Source organism: Mustelus asterias, chromosome 10 (assembly GCF_964213995.1).
Source record: "Mustelus asterias chromosome 10, sMusAst1.hap1.1, whole genome shotgun sequence".
NCBI classification, from domain to species: Eukaryota; Metazoa; Chordata; class Chondrichthyes; order Carcharhiniformes; family Triakidae; genus Mustelus; species Mustelus asterias.
Window position 1 is genome coordinate 84,203,769 of NC_135810.1, and position 19,336 is coordinate 84,223,104.

At 40.1% G+C, this 19,336-nt stretch overlaps 1 protein-coding gene across 1 annotated transcript in view; it reads right to left on the reverse strand.

The window, feature by feature from the left end:
• Nucleotides 1-593: 593 nt before the first annotated feature.
• Nucleotides 594-19,336, reverse strand: part of LOC144499725 (radixin) — a 77,322-nt gene continuing 58,579 nt past the window's right edge. Inside the window, exons 10-14 of the mRNA XM_078222072.1 lie at nucleotides 13,345-13,475; nucleotides 11,922-12,082; nucleotides 7,176-7,268; nucleotides 6,752-6,994; nucleotides 594-2,781 (exon numbers count right to left, since the gene is read on the reverse strand). Of these exons, the coding sequence (XP_078078198.1) occupies nucleotides 2,617-2,781; nucleotides 6,752-6,994; nucleotides 7,176-7,268; nucleotides 11,922-12,082; nucleotides 13,345-13,475 (793 nt within the window). The 3' untranslated portion in view covers nucleotides 594-2,616. The remainder of the gene's footprint in view (nucleotides 2,782-6,751; nucleotides 6,995-7,175; nucleotides 7,269-11,921; nucleotides 12,083-13,344; nucleotides 13,476-19,336) is intronic.

The window sequence follows — 19,336 nt, forward strand, 5'->3', positions numbered from 1 at the left end:
CCACATTTACTTGCATTATAATTTATCCCAGACTAACCTGAATAATTACTTAATTATATTTATCTTCCAACCACTTGACTGGAAACATGGAACAAGGTACATTCCCAGTTTCTTTTCTGAAGGAAACCAGCATTTTTTAAACACGCCCGAGAGCAGATTACCAATGACCATCCAGTCATCTGGAAAGCAGGTCAATTGCCAACCATCTGATGGAAGAACAATAAAGAGTTCAATATGTTTTGTAACATTTAAAAATTGTTACTCTGCTACATCTAGGAGAGATTTGAACATCCAACTCTTTCTGCCCAACTTAGTGACTGAAGGAATTATTTTTTTTTTGAAAATTCCACAATTTGAGTTGGCAGTAGACCACTTCTGCAATGCTCGACATCTCAATAGGTTGACTGACAACAATCAAGTCAATCTCCTCATTTGCACTCGAGCCTCGTTAAAAAGACATCTTTACTCACCTGATGAAGGAGCTGTGCTCTGAAAGCTTGTAATTTCAAATAAACCAGTTGGACTTTAACCTGGTGTTGAGACTTATTAAAAAGAGGAACCACAATTTATTTATTGAATGAGTGTACACCGGACAGGTTTTTACATTTTCTTTAATTGTTAACCAATGAATGTTGTTCAAAATAGTTATGCTCAATTGTACAACATAGTGCCAGGGAAAAGCATTTTTAAAGTTACTTTTTGGAAGAAATAAACCAATGCATTTTATATTAATGTGTTCTATACTGCTAGTGGTTGCATGTTTAGCCATACAGCTTAATAGTTGCACAATTGTATAAATGGAACATTGTAATCTAGCTCATATAGCTATTAAACTGCAAACACAATAACTGGTTGTATTATCCAACAATGATATCAATACACTGATGCATCAATATTTAGTGTACACATTTCAGGAAAAAATCCATTGGAAGCGTAGTATTTCAACTTGCTATGGCAAACTGCTTGAACATTATAAAAATACTAATGCTCATGCTTCAGTGAATGTTCCTGATGCACCAAAACAGTATGCTATTACGCTGTGGAAATACTTCACAAAAAGCAGTTTGATGCATGTGCACAACATTCACAACCAGTTTAAGAATTGCCAGCTGTCCCTCAGCATACAAATGAAACAGAAACCTCACCTGCAATTACAAAAAACTAGATGTTTATTCATGACGCAAATCAAAACTTAACCTGCAATAATAGCCACAAAGAGCACAATAGAATTGCCCATTATCTTTAGCCTACTAGGCTTGTTAAATGCTCAACTATAAATGGCAATTTCAATAAACCATCATTACAGATAATAAATGCTGATTTATGAGTGCATAATACCAATGGGAATTTAGCTGAACCAAGTACAGAGGAAGCAAGGACACAAAAATCTAAGTTACATCTTCAATGACTTGATCACATGTTTTAGCTCAAGAAATGTGGCAAGCTTTGCAGACAGCCAAATGTCAGGACAACATGCACTGTTCTTCCTACTGTAATTTGCCACTTTAAATGCTTGGATTTAATAATGCAAGTTACCTCAGTACCTCATCGTCTTTTTCTCAAGAAGCATCATTCATCGGAAATGTGCGCACATACATTCACTCATTCTCCCGCAAGAGGAAGAAAAACAACAAAACACCAACTGGGTACCAGCAACAGAAATATTAAGTGTAATACAAAAACTTGTGTCATCATTTTACATATACAACATTGAGTGGTCTGATTAACACACAAGTATTGCAATATTACTAACAAAGGGAAGAAAGGTGCCAAAGAAGCAAAGATGCAAGATTCAAAAATCACATGATACCTTGCAGAAAATTCAGACTCTGAAAGGGTGTTTGACTGGCCATTCATCATGTGTATAATATTGAGGTAGTATACTGTCCCCTCCTTGGGACTGATGTTTTCATATGCTCCCCTGTCAGAAAGGCCTGATATTAAAAGTTGTTCACTATTTTAATATTGCATTTCAATTTGGTCTATGCAGAAACAGAAAACCCAATGCCAACGCATTGCTTGCTATGTCTTGAGCAAATAGCATATCCCACTTTTTAGCTGGACTGCTATCTGTTAAGCAAGTCTTTGTGAACAGGTAGGCAAAGAAAACCATCTATGATGATAGGGCATGAAACACCAACCTCGAGACAAAGATGTTCAATCTGACACGACACTATTCAATTAATGTTACATCTCAATTACCAAAATTTAGATATGAATGTTGCAGACTCCCCTCAATTTAAGGCAGTTTGCTTAAGCCCTCACAAAAGTATTAATTGTTCTATATTAATTTTGTACAACTCTAATGGCAAGCTGCAGAGATCAAGCCAAAACTTCATACATGCATTTCATTGAAATTAAACATACCTGTTCCAAAAGAAAAAAATCAGTCTATTTCCTGAATAGTTCCAGCTAAGTTCTGTTAATTGTTGTACTGTAAAATGCTTAAAGGGCATTTACCAACTGCCTTAGAATAGAAATTTACACCCAACTCTTACACAGGTATAACTGATACAATACTTTGGCAAGGTGAAACACTACTCTTATTAGCAGTATAGTGCTGCTTGTTCCTCTGCTGTTGGTTCAGCCGTTTAAAAATATAAAGTAACTGCACTTTCACATGGCTTCAAACTCATCAATTCGCTGTTTTGTGTTGCCTTGTCGTATCTGTCGAAGGGTTTTGTATTTGTCACGGCCTGCCTTAACGTTCTCAGCATGGATGACATCGTTTATGGTTTTCTTTGTCTCATCGCGGGCATAGGCCAATTCAGAACTTAGTGCCTGTTAAAGAAACATGAATTAAGTGGTCTTTCAATGAGAAAATCCAAATTTACATCTAAAGTTTTCAATTTAACTAGAAAACCATGATCAAGAAATAGTTTTGAAAGCATTCTTGAAGCTCCAAGGGTGTACAGGAAAAAACAGCCAAAGAGTCAATTGTCTAGATCACACACTGAACAAAATATCTGTTGAAACTCAACTGCATTGCATAACTGTAGTGATCTTTACTTTGCAGATGAACATCATGCTTGTGGAAGGGTATGGTCACAATTAAAGAATGTCTCAACTTACTTGCGTGTCTCCACAAATTATATAATCTTCAACTAAAGCACATGCACAATACAGAGAAACCAAAATAATTTGGGGTTCAGCTTTGATTTAGAGTTATTTACATTAGACAAAGTTTTATGAAGTGACAACCCTCAATTGCTAGATATGTCACCAAACTTGTAGGTTCACTCAAGTTACAGGATGTGCGGGCTCCCCCCGGAATTAAAGGAAAAAATCCTGTTGGGTTAAGCAGAGAAGTGCAGGGGAGTAGGACTAATTGGGAACTTGTTCAAAGAAACACCGCATGCATGGGCTGAATGGCCTCCTTATGCTGTGTGGTTCTATGCTTTGTACATAGACAGGGGAGTGTATTATTTCAATTTTTCTGGAGTTGAAAAAGCACATCAGAAATTCAGATAGCGGTGCCCGTATTCAAGGTCTGAAAATAAACCTCATTTAGACGACGATAGCACTTTAAGCCTGTTAATTTGCAATTTAAAAGGCAATGAATAATGAAGTGCGAAGATGAAAATGGCCAGTTTAAAGTAGAAACCAATGGTGAACATAAATCAACAATAAACATTTATTCAGCACTTCTAATACTGCAATGAAGTCTGACCAGAGCAGCGAGAAATCAGGCAAGGTGGCCAAAATCAATTAAGTCAATTTTGAGATGAGTTCAGATGGTTGAGATAGGCACTGTGTAAATCAAGTCTAGAACAAGGACATAATTGAGAATTTCAGCACCAGATTGCAAGGATACACTCAAGTCATGGTGCAGGACATTTGGTCTCTGGAACGATGTTTGCTTCAAAAAAACTTTGTAGCCGAGAATTTGAGAAAGAATTTAGGAATGCAATCTTGAAGGTGAATAACCAAGTTGCTCCCACTTCATAAACAATTGGTACTCTTTCCACCTGCAAGTCAAGTACTCAAAACAACAGGCTGCAATGAGCTTCAATGAAGGACTCACTACTCTTCCAACAAAACAATACTGGCAAAGTTTCACCACAGGCACAGCAGAGTTCCAAGAAATTGCAATTTTTGAGGTTCATTTCTGAAACATCCCCATCAAAAAGCAACTGCTGCAACAAGAGAACAAAATTCCTTAAACAGCTGCTGGCAAAGTAGAACAGAAGTAGAACTTCGGGCAAGCGTTCTCCAAGGCGGCCTTCACAACACGACAGCGCAGAATTGCTGAGCAGAAACTGATAGCCAAGTTCCACACACGTGAGGACAGCCTAAACCGGGATCTTGGGTTTATGTCACACTATTAGTAACCCCCACAGCTTGCCTCCTGGACTTGCAGAATCTCACTGGCTGTCCTGTCTGGAGACAATGCACATCTCTTTAACCTGTGCTTAATGCTCCCTCCACTCACATGGTCTGTATCTTTAAGACCTGGTTGGCTGTAGAGATTCGCATTCTAATCAGTATTCTGTAACTTGATTTTGTGTCTCTGTATGCCCTGTTTGAGAGCAGATATCCACTCCATCTGACGAAGGGACAGCGCTCCAAAAGTTAATGGCATTTGCTACCAAATAAACCTGTTGGACTTTAACCTGGTGTTGTTAAAACTCAAAGTAGAACAGACCCATTATTTTACTGAAGCTCATTTCAGCTGGGGTTATGGTAAACTTTGCTCCAAAATACTGGAAATCAAATAACAGAAAATGCTGCAAATACTATGATGGTCAGACAGCAACTGTGGAAGGAGAAACCAAAATAACGTTTTAGGTCAATGATCAGAACTGGAAAACAGTTAGACATGTAACAAGCTCGAAGCGAGAACAGAGAAAGAGGTGGTGGTTGGGAGGGGGGGCGCACGCGCGCGAGGGAAGAGATGAACAAAAAGGAAAGATCTGTGATGGGGTGAAAGACAGGTCAGTTTAATGGACAAAATCGGGATGAAGGTGCAAGGCAAAATTTGATTGATTGAAAAAGAACTGGAAATTCACAGGATGTTTAAAGTTCCAGTGTGTGTAGGATTGGCCTCTGGTATTTAACATAGAATCCATACAGTACAGGAGGCCATTTGGCCCATCGAGTCATAGAATCATAGAAACCCTACAGTGCAGAAGGAGGCCATTCGGCCCATCGAGTCTGCACCGACCACAATCCCACCCAGGCCCTACCCCCACATATTTTACCCGCTAATTCCTCTAACCTACGCATCCCAGGACTCTAAGGGGCAATTTTTTTTTTTAACCTGGCCAATCAACCTAACCCGCACACCTTTGGACTGTGGGAGGAAACCGGAGCACCTGGAGGAAACCCACGCAGACACGAGGAGAATGTGCAAACTCCACACAGACAGTGACCCGAGCCGGGAATCGAACCCGGGACCCTGGAGCTGTGAAGCAGCAGTGCTAACCACTGTGCTACCGTGCCGCCCCAACCTGTAACAACCACAATCCCACCAGGCCCTATTCCTGCAACCCCACACATTTACCCTGCTAATCCCCCTGATACTAGGGTCAATTTAGCATGGCCAATCAACCTAACCCCCACATCTTTGGACAGGGCTAACAAGGTCCACAAAAAAACTTCAATGCTGCTTTAGTGTTGGACATCATTGAGATTTCTGAAAGGAACTGCCCTTCCTTTTCTTGCATCTGTCTTAATAGAACTGGAGAAGTTCATATGAGGCTATAAGAATACAAAGAAAACAAGATTGCAAGGTGCAAATGGAGCTCAGGTTACATCTTCAACAGTTAATAAATCCCTCCATGACAATCAAGCTAATTTTACTCTGACAACTTTAACTAAATGAGTCAAGTCTAAGAGAATCCAAAATGTGAAAAAACTCATGGCAGTTAATAATGCAGTTTGGGCACAGCAGCCACACCACTACTTGTACTGTGTGCACCTGCTGCCCTCGAGCCAGATCAGCTAATATAAATACTTGCCACTCCAGATAGCACAGTACGTGATCTAATGGGAGAGTCACCACAGCTGCAAGGTGAAAGGGCAGCTGCTTCTAAACTGTAAAAAAGGTGTCGGAAGGTGGGGGAGTAGATGGGTACCTTTTCAAAGCTGGACCCCCAAGTCAAACTGTTGCTCTGCAAAGCACCCGGACCAACCAATTTAATGGCAGCAGGCAAATACCGAGAACACAAAACATCTTCAAACTAAGGTATTGGCTACAAATTCCCTTCGTGACACTGAAGGAACCACAAATTTCCCTTGCAAAGCTGGCCTCATACAAACACTGAACACCTAGAACATTGTTCAAAGCCGAAAGGAAAACTGTATCTGCTGTCCTCCCTCTAGGCTGATGTGACATGAATTTAATTTCAACTTCATAAAAGTCTAATAGCAGATATGAAAATGAAAGCATCTTAACTGGGAATGCAGATATATACAAGCAAAAAAGTGTGCATTAATAAGTGCTTTGTTTTTAAACACTGATGCAAATCTCATTTGAGGCTGGTCTAATTTTTATTAAAAGCAGAAATTGTACAGAAGATTGACAGCAAATTGAATATATAAACCCAATATGGGAATGCAGAGAACAATGATTAATTCAGTTAAAGCTCAGCACACTATGATCCTGACTTGATATTTCTTTAACCCCATGCCATCGCAAGCTTGTGAACTTTAAGATATCTTTGTAACTTGCTTTTTCCAATCCAAGGATTGCAAGTTTGGAGTGCTTATAATATATGCACAAAGGTACCCAACAACTAAATCGGTTCACCTGTAGCTGTTTCTTTACACGCTCATTCTTCTGTGTTTCAGTAATGCGTTCTTCCTCACTGCGATGGTTTGCTATTCCTTCTGATAAGAGTTCAGCACTGGCTTCAGCATGGTTCTCATCCTGCTCGTCGTCATGTTCATTTTCAGCTTGTGGAATAACTGGCGGAGGAGGAGGAGGAGGAGCGGTCATCACAATTTTCAATTCTTCCTTTGTTTTTTCCAAATCCTCCTGAGCTGTGACAGCCTATAGTGGAAAAACACACTTTTCACCATTTGTACAAGAGGTTCTTCACTCACTTCCTCAAATATTATCTACATTAGCAATAATAATAATCAGATGCCCTTATTTCAGAAGCAACACCACTTCTGTTGGACAATCTCTGCCACCTTAAAATTGTGATAGTTATCACAGCTGAATTACTTACTTTCTGCTGCCATTCAGTGGCCTCCTCTTCCTTCTTTCTCTTGGCATCCTCCAGAAGTGCAATTTTGGCCGTAAACTCAGCAAGTTCAGCTGCCTAAAAGAACAACATCTTTAATCAATTAAAATTTGAGAATTGTACATAATCACCACTATAAGTTTTTTTCAGAGCTCAAAGATACCTTCTAAGTATCCAGGGGGAAAAAAGTGATTATCAACCACCTTTCCATCACTAACCAATATATTTGTAAATAACCAAGAGGAGCCAGCACCAACATGTTAAAAGGCAAGCAATACTTCACAAACTTGAGTTTTCTTTTGGAAGAACTGACCAAATAGATTGAAGATCAGGATGACATTTTTGCATCAGAAAAAAGTGTAGAGGAAACAGCCACAAGGATTGCAAAGTTATACACTGGCTTCCTACAGAAGATTTAGACTTGCTGCTTACCAAGTCCAAATATGCGCCAACATGCAAGTGGGTGAGAAAAGACTCAAGATGACAATACCTTACAGGTGCACTTCATATTAAAGTGAAAACAAGGAACAGCAATGGAAAGCCATTAAACTGAGTGGATGAATAGATATATCTAGAAGTGGTAGATGTAGAATTTTAATAGTTCTGACACAAGACAACTCAGGTCATTAGAAAGAGATTGCAAATCAAACTCTAGTAACTCCTAGTAGAATACAGAGCTTCTATTAACTACTTTTCATCATTCTTCACCAGTAGACAATGTTCAGTTTCCATTAGTTCATTGAATAGTTAATGCTAAAATGCAGAACATCAATGCATCTACAATCCAGAAAAGAATCTGATTGGGCTGCTGGACTGAACAGCATTACTTCAGGAATGTGATGCGAGTGCCTCTGGATTTTAGTTCAAAGACTAAAGAGTTTGTTCCCAAGAACTGGAAGCTAACGTAGTACCAATATGGTTTTAAAAAGGAGCAAAATAGTAGGAAATTATATACCACAAAGACTAGAAATCAGACACTCTGCATGATCAAGAGAGTAGGCATTACTAGGGAGACTACCAACATTTTCTGAAAGGAAAGTGTCATAGCAACCTGGTTAAATGTGAGATAACCAAGTTGGTGGATTAAAGTGGTTCTATTTACATTTTTCAATTTTCAGAGAATTTTGGAAAATATCTTTCTTTACAAGATAGACTCCGGTGATAGAAAGGCAACTGCTAGATTAAATAGGGGCCAGACAAGGTCATTGCTTGGTCTAATGTTACTAGGTTCAAAAGATAGGTAGACATTGGGCCTGTACATCAGTTATGTTGATTGTCCAGAACCTTTGTTAGTCACATATCCCAATACAGTGCGGCCCCATTATAATGCGATGGTTGGGGTCCAAAAAAAGCAGGGTCGTGAAAAAAAGCAGGGTCGCGCTAAATTGCCAGTTATTAGCGGAAAAAAGGGTCCAATGATTCATCGCGTTATATCCAAATTCGCACTAAATCGGGTTGCGTTAAATCAGGGTTCCACTGTATCTCATTTGATGTCAATTTTTGTCCAATTATGCTTCTGTGAAACGCCCTGGGGACCTTTTAGCACATTTAGAGGCACTATATAAATAAAGCCAGAGATGAATTGCAGTTCTTTTTTTCTTCAGCTTAGCCAAAGATGTTTTTTTGCTTCAAGGGACTACTTGAACTTTTAACTTCAAATTCATAACTGTCTGCATGCCAGAGTGTTTGGCTAGTGCTTGGGCACTCCAAACAAAGGCAAATGGGGGAGGGGGAGAGAAGAGAGAGAGAGAGAGAGAGAGAGAAAGAGAAAAATCAACATATTGAATCCAATGATCAGCCATGATCAAAATGAATGGTGGAGCATGCTCGAAGGGCCGAATGGCCTACACCTGCTTCTAGTTTACTAGTACAAGTATAAATACACCAGCTGCGATTTGATTTTATAAATCAAGGAACAGACTAATTTGTATAAAGCAGTAATTAGGCCATAATTAAGAGTATGGAGGTCAGTTTTGGGCATCCATTTGTAGAAACAACATCAAGCCAAAAAAGTGTAGATTCTTGAGGGTGATGCCACCAACAGAAACTAGTTATAAAGGAATTTCTAGTGATACTAGGGCTATCATGAATATTCAAGTCAGTAAAGTGATGTAGGGAGAGTGAAACACTATCTTCCCACTGAATTAAGTCATTTAAGATTGAAGGAGGGGCATTGGTTAGGTACATTCTTTACAAGAATTTGGGACAGTTTCACAGTAGTGTTTGAGGTAGAGGCTTTTTTTTTATAAGGGAAAAACTGGATCAATATGCAAGGCAGAGAAAGATACAACATCAAGAGAAGAGACCAAGAAATAAATATTTTGGGTTTACTTGAATGGACCAATTAAAGCTTTGTAGTCCACCTTTGCTGTTAAATGTTTAATGGTCTCCAACATGAGGAACAGCTCTGGAGGAGGCAGCTAAAGAGCCACAAAAACTAGCACCAGATGATCATTCGGAGGAGAAAATAGTGAAAGATTTGCAGATTTGAAAAGGCAGCTGAAAAACTAAATAGTAAACCTGAAACTAGTTTTAAAAATCTGGAACCATTTAAGAAACAGCTGGGAGCTAGTTAGGGTTCACCAACTTTCTAAATAGATACAAAATGCACTGTGTGGTCTTGAGCTATCTTACGCTTTGTTTTCTGCACATCTAGTTCGGCTGTGAAGAGAAATCTTGGTAAGACAAGAAATTTGCAGGCAGTTTAGAGAGATTTTCAAAGGCAAAAAGTGGATACCAGCTTCCCCCATATTTGCAAAGAACTGCCTCAACAATGGATACGTAGCTTTAAGACTTTTAATGGTTTTAAAAGCATCACCCCTCAATCTAATGACTTTCTATTCTGTCCAGACTCAAAAACAAGGGCTGGAATTCTCAGACCGTTCATGCTCCACCACTGCCGGCAAGAATTTGGCACTCAGTCGAATCTCAGTTCGCTTCCGCAGGGCCAGAGAATCCTTGCTGTGGGCAAGGTCAAAGAAACCAGCCCAAGCTCTCCATTTTCTAAAGCAGTTCACAAGTCTGCCATTATCTTAGAAATTCTCTAAGACTTCTTGAAACAAAGCATCTTAAAGACTGTAGCTGTATTTTGAATAAAGGCTGTAGATACCAAAATTGGGTTACAGCGGTTTCTGGAGCTGGACTTCATACAGGTGCCAGCAATGAAAGAAATGGAGGAAAGTTTGTGCTTTAATTTTTGAGGGTGATGTAGAGAGTAAAGCAAAGAGGGAACCACAAAAGGAACTAGGTCATGTCTCCTTGACTTAGATATTTTACTTCAAAAAGGTAGCAAAAATATATCCAAAGTATTTGATGACTTGTACTCTCTCTTCAGCTCCATCGCCTTAGAGAAGTTATTTCTTGCCTTATATCACTGAGCACTTGTGTAATGCTCATGGGCAGGTAGGATACACCGGATTTATGTGGTGCACCTTGAATAATGCTTTTAACTGCTGAGGATGTGCCTTGGGGCTTGTGGAACGAGAAGGGAAATAAATTGGGCACTCCCAATGTAAACAGCTTGATGTTTGGAGTGCCCAAGCATATTAGTAATCATCAGACCACAAACACTAGCCAAACATCACTCTGCACGTCATGCCTCAAAAGACCTTATAGAGGTCTATAAAATAATGAGGGGCATAGACAAGGTAGATAGTCAATATCTTTTCCCAAAGGTAGGGGAATCTAAAACTAGAGGGCATGAGGTTTAAGGTGAGGAGAGATACAAAAGTGTCCAGAGGGGCAATTTTTTCACGGAGGGTGGTGAGTGTCTGGAACAAGCTGCCAGAGGTAGTAGTAGAGACAGGTACAATTTTATCTTTTAAAAAGCATTTAGGTAGTTACATGGGTACAATGGGTATAGAGGGGATATGGGCCAAATGCAGGCAATTGGGATTAGTTTAGGAGTTTTTTTTTAAAAAAGGGCGGCATGGACAAGTTGGGCCGAAGGGCCTATTTCCATGCTGTAAACCTCAAAGATTAAGGTCGAAGCTCAGATTTTAATGCAAAAAAAATTACATCCTCAAACTCCTGGGGCCAGTAGTTTGTTATTCACTTTTTTTCCCAAATGTCTAAATGCACAAAAGCCAAATTCTAGTTAAGGTGGTTACAAAAGGAGGAAGAATTGGAGGAAAGTAGTAAAGAATACAATGCTTTTAATTCATCCTCAAATCCAATCATAGTATAGATAGAACATAGAATCCCTACAATGCAGAAGGGGGCCATTCGACCCATTGAGTCTCCACCAACCACAATCCCTAAATCCAGGCGCTATTCCCATAACACCACATATTTACTCCACTAATCCCCCTGACACTAGGGTTAATTTAGCGTGGCCAATCAACCTAACCCACACATCTTTGGACTGTGGAAGGAAACCGGAGCACACAGAGGAAACCCACGCAAACACGGGGAGAATGTGCAAACTCCACACAGTGACCCGAGGCTGGAATTGAACCTGGGTCCCTGGCATTGAGGCAGCAGTGCTAGCCACTGTGCCACCATGCTGCCCCAAATCACTTAATTTCATATAGCATACTCCTCTCAAACAAACTGAAAGTGGAAAGACTGCCATTAACTGGGATTTGGATTTTACAGTTAATCTTCCCTCTTCTACACAGATGCCATTTCTAGATTTCCAGAATCTGCAGAGAGCCCTCAGAACTTGCTGACAAAAATTAAGCAACTTTCTAGTTGGTTGGTTTATGATTGACAGACAATCAAGATTCCTACCAGATGTTCTTGATTCTTCATTTGATCTTCAGCCTGTTTGGCCAAGGCAGTTTTTGCTTCTTCTGCATTGCGACGCTCTTTCTCTAGTCTCTCGGCCTCTTCTTTTGCCCTTTTCCTTTCCTGGTCAAGTTCTAAAGCTCTATGCGTTTGATCTTCTAACTCTGTTGGAAAATTTATATTAAATAGAATGTGCCCAAAGCTCACGCAGGAAAAAGGGATTTGCAGCTTATTTACATTATCTGTGCAACAGGCAGAACCAAAGTTACACCACAGATAGTTGGTTGCCAACTTTGACCAGCAGGATACATGCATGACCACACAATATAACAGACAGAACAATATTGTCATTACCAACTTAAAACAGGTAATTAGTTAGATGTGACTGAATTATTTTTCTTTTATTATCCTCATTTTGGCTCAGACACAGGTCATCTCAATTACCTTGCCCAGCAACTGCCTGGACAGAAAAAGTGACAAGTGATTCAAACATGGGAACCAACACACAAATACAAACACTTACAGCAAGAGCCAAATTTGGATAACATGGCAGAGTTAGTTAAGGAATCTTTCTAGTCTTCATGCAAAACAACTTGCCTCTATTAAACCATGTTTACTATACATCTAGAATCAAGTACAATATTAAATACATTTCAATATAAAGGTTAACAGTTACACTCAAATCTGGAGCACTATTTGTAAATAGGTATTGAATTGGTTTTTGTTCGAAAGAAATTGCATTCCAATTTTGGCCATCAAAATACATTCCAACTGTACCCAGGACATTCCAACTATACCCAGGACATTCCGCCGAACACCAAAAATACACATCTTATTCAAGCAGCAGGCAGGATGCTATAGTGTTATCTCGAAAGAAAATTGGCTGCGCAAGGTTGCATGTTCAACTATATTCTTCAAACAGTGAAGGAATTAATTTCATACATTTTACTCTGGCAATGCAGTTTGCTTTTTTGCTGCATCTAATTCGCTTTACTAGTTAAAATTACAACATTTGTAGGAATTCACTTCTACCTAATCCTTTCAAAGGAATGGATAAAGTATCCATTAATTTGTTTGAGACAGTTCTATATTTTCAAGCCTGTGCCTGAACAATCAACTTTCTTCCTTCACCCCAAATCTGATGGGGAAGAATGATAAATGGATTTACTAAAACTGACTCAGAATAACTACACAAGGTAAATGAGGGGTAGAAAGGGACAGAATTGTAATCTTTGAAATCACAAATCAAGAATAGAGGCCGTGGGCTAACCTGGTCATATTCCTGGTTTAGAGAACATGAAATAAATTGGCATAAATCAAGATCAGCTTTGCAAAGACGCGGTCTAGAAAATAAACCCAAAATGTTGAACCAGATAGAAAGTTTGTCTCTGTATACATTACACAAGTGATCAAAGTAAACCATCACCTTTCTGAGCCTTTGCTGTCTGTTCTTCAATTTGTCTAAGTCTTTCCATAAGCTCCTCCTTCTCTTGTTCTATCCTTTCTTTTTCCTTTTCTGCCATTTCTCTCTTCTTCTTTTCATTTTCCAGTTGTGCCCTTTTAAAAACAAAAATAGATTAACAAATACTGATCAAGGAACAAAGTTATACAAGTATCATAAAGAGTACTAGGTCAAGGAAATCGGAGGGATACATGTCATCTTGGAAGAGGTGAGACTAAAGGTCAGTTTTTAAAAACAAGCAACAAAAAAGTGCATACACTGAAGATGATGCAGGGAAAAGCAATTCAAAAATCTGATCCTAACATTGAGATGAACAATTAAATTAAGGAAGCTCCAGCAAGGTGCTGGTTAAGGAAGCACTTATAGGAAACCTTAAGGAAAAAAAGCTTAACCGAAAATATGTTGTCCTGAAGGTACATTTAAAAGTAAAGTTTTAGTCACAAGTAAGGCTTACACTAACACTGCAATGAGGTTACTGTGAAATTCCCTTAGTTGCTACACTCTGGCACCTGTTCGGGTCAATGCACCTAAACCAGCACATCCTTCAGGCTGTGGGAGGAAACCCATGCAGACACGGGGAGAATGTGGAAACTCCAGTGACCCAAGCCAGGAATCGAACCCAGGGCCCTGGCACTGAGACAGCAGTGCTAACCACTGTGCCATCCACATTTATGTAGATTCTTTTTATTTCAAAGTTTGTCAAGAGAGGACATAAAATATTCTGATAAGAAAAGTGAAGAGAAACTTGCAAATGGCAGAAACCAAAACAAAAACTAAAATTGCTAACCCAGGGAGAAAGAAAATGCAGGTTCTGACATTTCAGACATGTACCCTTCATCAGAACAGAATAATAGATGCATAGGAACTAAGCATCTTGTGAAGGACAATCCGTATTTATTCTCTAGGATAATATTCCAGTATTACCATTAATAGGCATTCACAAAAGAGATTATCTGGCAAGAAAATTACTTCAATCTTTCAGCATTTATTACACCTCACAAATCCTCAAGACATTAGTTTGAACTGCAATGCAGTGACTTACATAAGCAAAGTTGGCAGCCAGGTTCCCAAAGCAGCAGTGACAGCAGTATTGAAGACTCATTTAATCACTTCATTGGAAGGAAAGCAATTGAGCTATAATTGGCCAAATTAAATTTACCCAGTTTGTGTGTATAGAAGTTATTTGGCAATATTCCACATTGTTAAGTAGATGCCAATGTCATTGCTGCATTGAACAGCTTAGCTAGAACAGCAGCAAGTTCTGGCACAGAGGACTTCAATACTGCAGAATATTCTAAGAGGCCACAGCTTCTGTCATTTCCAGCACAGAGGCCTTTATTACACGGGAGTGAACCAAACTGGTTGCAAAGCAGTCACCACTGGTGGGAATCGATAAGGTAATTTTGGCTGAAAGCGCCCACAAAGAGGTTGGAATGCTCACAGAACTGCATTAGCTGCATTTTTGTCCACCAACATTTCCAAATTGAGGTGGTAGGGTTACAGAGCTTTGCTTGGATCAGTTTGTTGTGGTACAGCTGAACTTAGTTTGCTTCTTTTGATGCAGGCATGCCTGTTTAGTAACTTCACAGGACGATGCCTCATTCAAAAGGAACGCCCAAATGGCTCCTGGTGTACCCTCCCACACCTGCCTTTTTGTAGCAGCATTAAATCTACTCACTAAATGGTGAGTATGTGCTGGATCAGGAGGTTAGATTGGTGGTATACAACTCTGCTGCCAACAGTCCATAATGCCACAAAGGAGTATTTTACTATGTGATAAAGACTGCCCTCATTGTAGCGGTTGCTCCTCTCATCATGGAAAAACTACTATAGATAGGTTGGTCAAAAGGGCTAGTTTCTATCTTTACCTACAGAGTTTTGATCATATTCTCAACCAGGCAAACACGATGTCGTCACCAGATGCTTTCTACAACCTGTAGCTAGAATAGTCACCATTTTACAGTGACTTCCATGTCAGCACAACAACATGGGGCACAATGCTCCTCTTTGGAAAATTTAAACAGTTTATTTTAAAGTGAAAACAAAAAATCTGTCAATGCTTCTCTTGAGGCAGCATCGGTAGAGGAAAATGTAGCAAGACAAAATTTCAGAACTGAAGACCCTTCATGCTGGAAAATATTTGGTTAGCACATTTTATTAATATGACAAAGCAAGGGGAATTGCCATGAGATAGAAATGTGTAAAGGAGTTGAAATAAGGAAGCAGTGGTTACACCAAATATAGATTTGGAAAATCTGAAGGAGTCCAGTTTTAAAGGTCACAAGAAATAGTGGGTTTGAGTCTTGGATCTTAATGTAGTCCAGAGACAAGAAAAAAAGGGCACAGAACTTTGAAAATAAGGAAATGGTGGTCTTGTGGAGGAAGTATGCCAAACATCTGAAGGAAATCAGTATCGAGTCTGAGACAAGAACTCACCAAAATTAACAGAAGCAAAACAATGGTAATGAAGAAAACAATGGCAGTAAAAAGTGACAAATTCCCAGGACAGAGTAGTCTAAAGCAGCTGAGAGCATTGTAGATGCCCCAACCATAACCGTCGTAAAGTTTTGATCTAGGAACGATTGGAAAATTGCACATCACTCCCAAGGCAAGAGGGGACCTCTTTTGTGGACACCTAAGGATTTACAGACTATTCAGTCGAATATCTGTTGTTGGGGAATGAGTCTGCAGCCAAGGATAAAGTAACTGAACACCTTAAAATTTTTAGCTATCAGAGAATCAACATGATGTAACGGGCAAGTCAAAACTGCTGAATTGGTTGCATTTCTTTAAGTGGGGAAGTAGGGGAAGTAATGGCCTAGTGGTATTATTGTTAGATTATCAATCCAGAAACTCAGCTAATGTTATAGTCAGAGGTTTACAGCATGGAAACAGGCCCTTCGGCCCAACTTGTCCATGCCGCCTTTTTTTAAACCCCCAAGCTAATCCCAATTGCCCACATCCCTCTATACCCATCGTACCCATGTAACTATCTAAATGCTTTTTAAAAGACAAAATTGTACCCACCTCTATGACTACCTCTGGCAGCTTGTTCCAGACCTCACCACCCTCTGAAAAAATTGCCCCTCTGGACACTTTTGTATCTCTCCCCTCTCACCTTAAACCTGTGCCCTCTAGTTTTAGACTCCCCTACCTTTGGTAAAACATATTGACTATCTAGCTGATCTGTGCCCCTCATTTTATAGACTTCCAAGATCACCCCTCAGCCTTCTACACTCCTGAGAAAAAAGTACTAGTCTATTCAGTCTCTCCTTACAACTCAATCCATCAAGTCTCAGTAGCATCCTAGTAAATCTTTTCTGCACTCTAATTTAATATCCTTTCTATAATAGGGTGACCAGAATTGCACACAGCATTCCAAGTGCGGCCTTACTGTGTACAACTTCAACAAGACATCCCAACTCCTGTATTCAATGTTCTGACCAATGAAACCAAGCATGCCGAATGCCTTCTTCACCACTCTGTCCACCTGTCACTCCACTTTCACTTTCAAGGAGCTATGAACATGTACCCCTAGATCTCTTTGTTCTGTAACTTTCCCCAAAGCCCTATTAACTGAATAAGTCCTGCCCTGATTCAATCTACCAAAATGCATCGCCTCGCATTTGTCCAAATTAAACTCCATCTGTCATTCGTCAGCCCACTGGCCCAATTGACCAAGATCCAAGATGTTCTGGGGACCCGGGTTCAAATCCCACCATGGCAGACGGTGGAATTCGAATTCAATTAAAATATTTTTAAAATCTGGAATTAAGAATCTACTGATGACCATGAAACCATTGTCGATTGTTGGAAAACCCCATCTGGTTCATTAATGTCCTTTAGGGAAGGAAATCTGCCATCCTTACCTGGTCTGGCCTACATGTGACTCCAGAGCCACAGCAATGTGGTTGACTCTCAACTGCCCTCAGGCAACTAGGGATGGGCAACAAATGCTGGCCAGCCAGCAACACCCATGTCCCACAAATGAACTAACAAAATAACAGGTAAATGCCTACGGCTGTTAATTCCCTGCATTTGATAAAGTCACTCATAAGATATGGTTGGTTTAATTTGAAGCTCATGGATCTGAAGGCAAATTGTTAACCTAGTCAGTAAGTAGTCTTTTCAGTGGCAGGAGAAAGAACAGGGTGATGGGCAGGTACTCTGACTGATGGTGTCTCACAAGGATCTCTTGAGGTTTCAAGAGAAAAGCTCAGAAGGTGAACAGAACAAAATGGAAGAGAAAATATGCACATAGTTGGAGTGGAGGGAAAAGGGTGGGACTTTAAAGCTGGCAAATTAAATTTAATGTGGAGATGAGACAATTCATTTTTGAATGTACAACAGGAATTGGGAAAGAATGTTGAATGGCTTGAAGAAACCACTGAGTTTAAATCAGGCGGTTTGTAGTTTTGTAATGCAGGAAACAGTCAATTTGAGTGCAGCAAGGTTCTAAGAGAGAAGAACAAGAGGTGAGGAAACATCAAGCTCCGAATAGTATTGATTTCAAGATATTACACCTAATTTTCAAATCACTGCAGTCTATGTAGGAAATCTTCTCCATCCACATGTTCTAGGTCTAGAGTACCATAAGACCATAAGACATAGGAGCGGAAGTAAGGCCATTCGGCCCATCGAGTCCACTCCACCATTCAATCATGGTTGATTTCAACTCCATTTACCCGCTCTCTCCCCATAGCCCTTAATTCCTCGAGAAATCAAGAATTTATCAATTTCTGTCTTGAAGACGCTCAACGTCTCGGCCTCCACAGCCCTCTGTGGCAATGAATTCCACAGACCCACCACTCTCTGGCTGAAGAAATTTCTCCTCATCTCTGTTCTAAAGTGACTCCCTTTTATTCTAAGGCTGTGCCCCCGCGTCCTAGTCTCCCCTGTTAATGGAAACAACTTCCCTACGTCCATCCTATCTAAGCCGTTCATTATCTTGTAAGTTTCTATCAGATCTCCCCTCAACCTCCTAAACTCCAATGAATATAATCCCACGATCCTCAGACGTTCATCGTATGTCAGGCCTACCATTCCTGGGATCATCCGTGTGAATCTCTGCTGGACCCGCTCCAGTGCCAGTATGTCCTTCCTGAGGTGTGGGGCCCAAAATTGCTCACAGTACTCCAAATGGGGCCTAACCAGTGCTTTATAAAGCCTCAGAAGTACATCCCTGCTTTTGTATTCCAAGCCTCTTGAGATAAATGACAACATTACATTTGCTTTCTTAATTACGGACTCAACCTGCAAGTTTACCTTTAGAGAATCCTGGACTAGGACTCCCAAGTCCCTTTGCACTTTAGCATTATGAATTTTGTCACCGTTTAGAAAATAGTCCATGCCTCTATTCTTTTTTCCAAAGTGTACGACCTCGCACTTGCCCACGTTGAATTTCATCAGCCACTTCTTGGACCACTCTCCTAAACTGTCTAAATCTTTCTGCAGCCTCCCCACCTCCTCAATACTACCTGCCCCTCCACCTATCTTTGTATCATCGGCAAACTTGGCCAGAATGCCCCCAGTCCCGTCATCTAGATCGTTAATATATAAAGAGAACAGCTGTGGCCCCAACACTGAACCCTGCGGGACACCACTTGTCACCGGTTGCCATTCTGAGAAAGAACCTTTTATCCCAACTCTCTGCCTTCTGTCTGACAGCCAATCGTCAATCCATGTTAGTACCTTGCCTCGAATACCATGGGCCCTTATTTTACTCAACAGTCTCCCGTGAGGCACCTTGTCAAAGGCCTTTTGGAAGTCAAGATAGATAACATCCATTGGCTCTCCTTGGTCTAACCTATTTGTTATCTCTTCAAAGAACTCTAACAGGTTTGTCAGGCACGACCTCCCCTTACTAAATCCATGCTGACTTGTCCTGATCCGACCCTGCACTTCCAAGAATTTAGAAATCTCATCCTTAACGATGGATTCTAGAATTTTGCCAACA